The following is an 847-nucleotide window of genomic DNA, read 5'->3' as shown; positions in this document are numbered from 1 at the left end:
AATAAAATAAGTATATCAGCACGAGTCCTATCCGTTGATCAAGAATCATAGTTGATAATGAGAAAAAATACGTGTACAACCTTCGCAACATCGTATTGGCGTTTTTCAGGTACATGCCACGAAATCAGACGGACGGGCCAAAACTATGCAGCCTAATGAGTAATCATATGCAGAGGAGACAACAGAAATAGACTAGGCTAATCCTTTAGAAATTCTGACACACTGAACTCATAAAGACGAACAAAAGCAGTGGGCAATGGGGGGATCTTTGACAAATAGCATCACATTGATCTGATATACCTATAAATCTCCACTTACCAGCAGTTTCTGTAGATTTCGGCATACAAATAAATTCTCTCTGGCTAGCGGAACTAATGTGAAACCCTTCACCTCCACCGTGATGGTAGTGAACCCTGGCATATCGGCCACTATTTGTCCACCAGTGGTAAGGTGGTGTAAGGTGTTCTCCTGTTACCCATCTATAGTAATCGCCATATTGTGTTCCGTATTCTATTAAACCCAGCCAGATGTCGCCATATCTTAAAGAAAATAAACAGTAAATAATTGAAGGGGAATAAATGACATACAGTTTGAAGTCCCCTCACTTATGAAGGCAGGAACTATACGCATTGTTTGTTTTTAATTCGAACGACAAGCCATGTCGACCGCATGGCTGACAAGGGTTGCAAGAAAGTTATCACCCCGATCACTTCCAAAATATCGAATTTAGTTTAATTACGCTAGATAGCTAAATAGCTATATTACTTTCTTTAGAATTCCCCCAACAAACTGTATTCCGTCAACCTTTGGCGATTTCTAAAATTCCAAGATGATAATATACTCACAT

General features: G+C 39.4%; 1 protein-coding gene across 1 annotated transcript in view; it reads left to right on the top strand.

The window, feature by feature from the left end:
• Positions 1 to 57: 57 nt before the first annotated feature.
• LOTGIDRAFT_169341 (hypothetical protein) overlaps positions 58 to 847 on the top strand; it is a gene marked incomplete at both ends in the record, with an annotated part of 2,476 nt that continues 1,686 nt past the window's right edge. The window contains one exon of the mRNA XM_009067677.1: positions 58 to 109. Within this exon, the coding sequence (XP_009065925.1) occupies positions 58 to 109 (52 nt within the window). The remainder of the gene's footprint in view (positions 110 to 847) is intronic.

The sequence above is a fragment of the Lottia gigantea genome, assembly GCF_000327385.1.
Source record: "Lottia gigantea unplaced genomic scaffold LOTGIsca_85, whole genome shotgun sequence".
NCBI classification, from domain to species: domain Eukaryota; kingdom Metazoa; phylum Mollusca; class Gastropoda; family Lottiidae; genus Lottia; species Lottia gigantea.
This window is presented reverse-complemented; position numbering and strand designations above follow the sequence as displayed.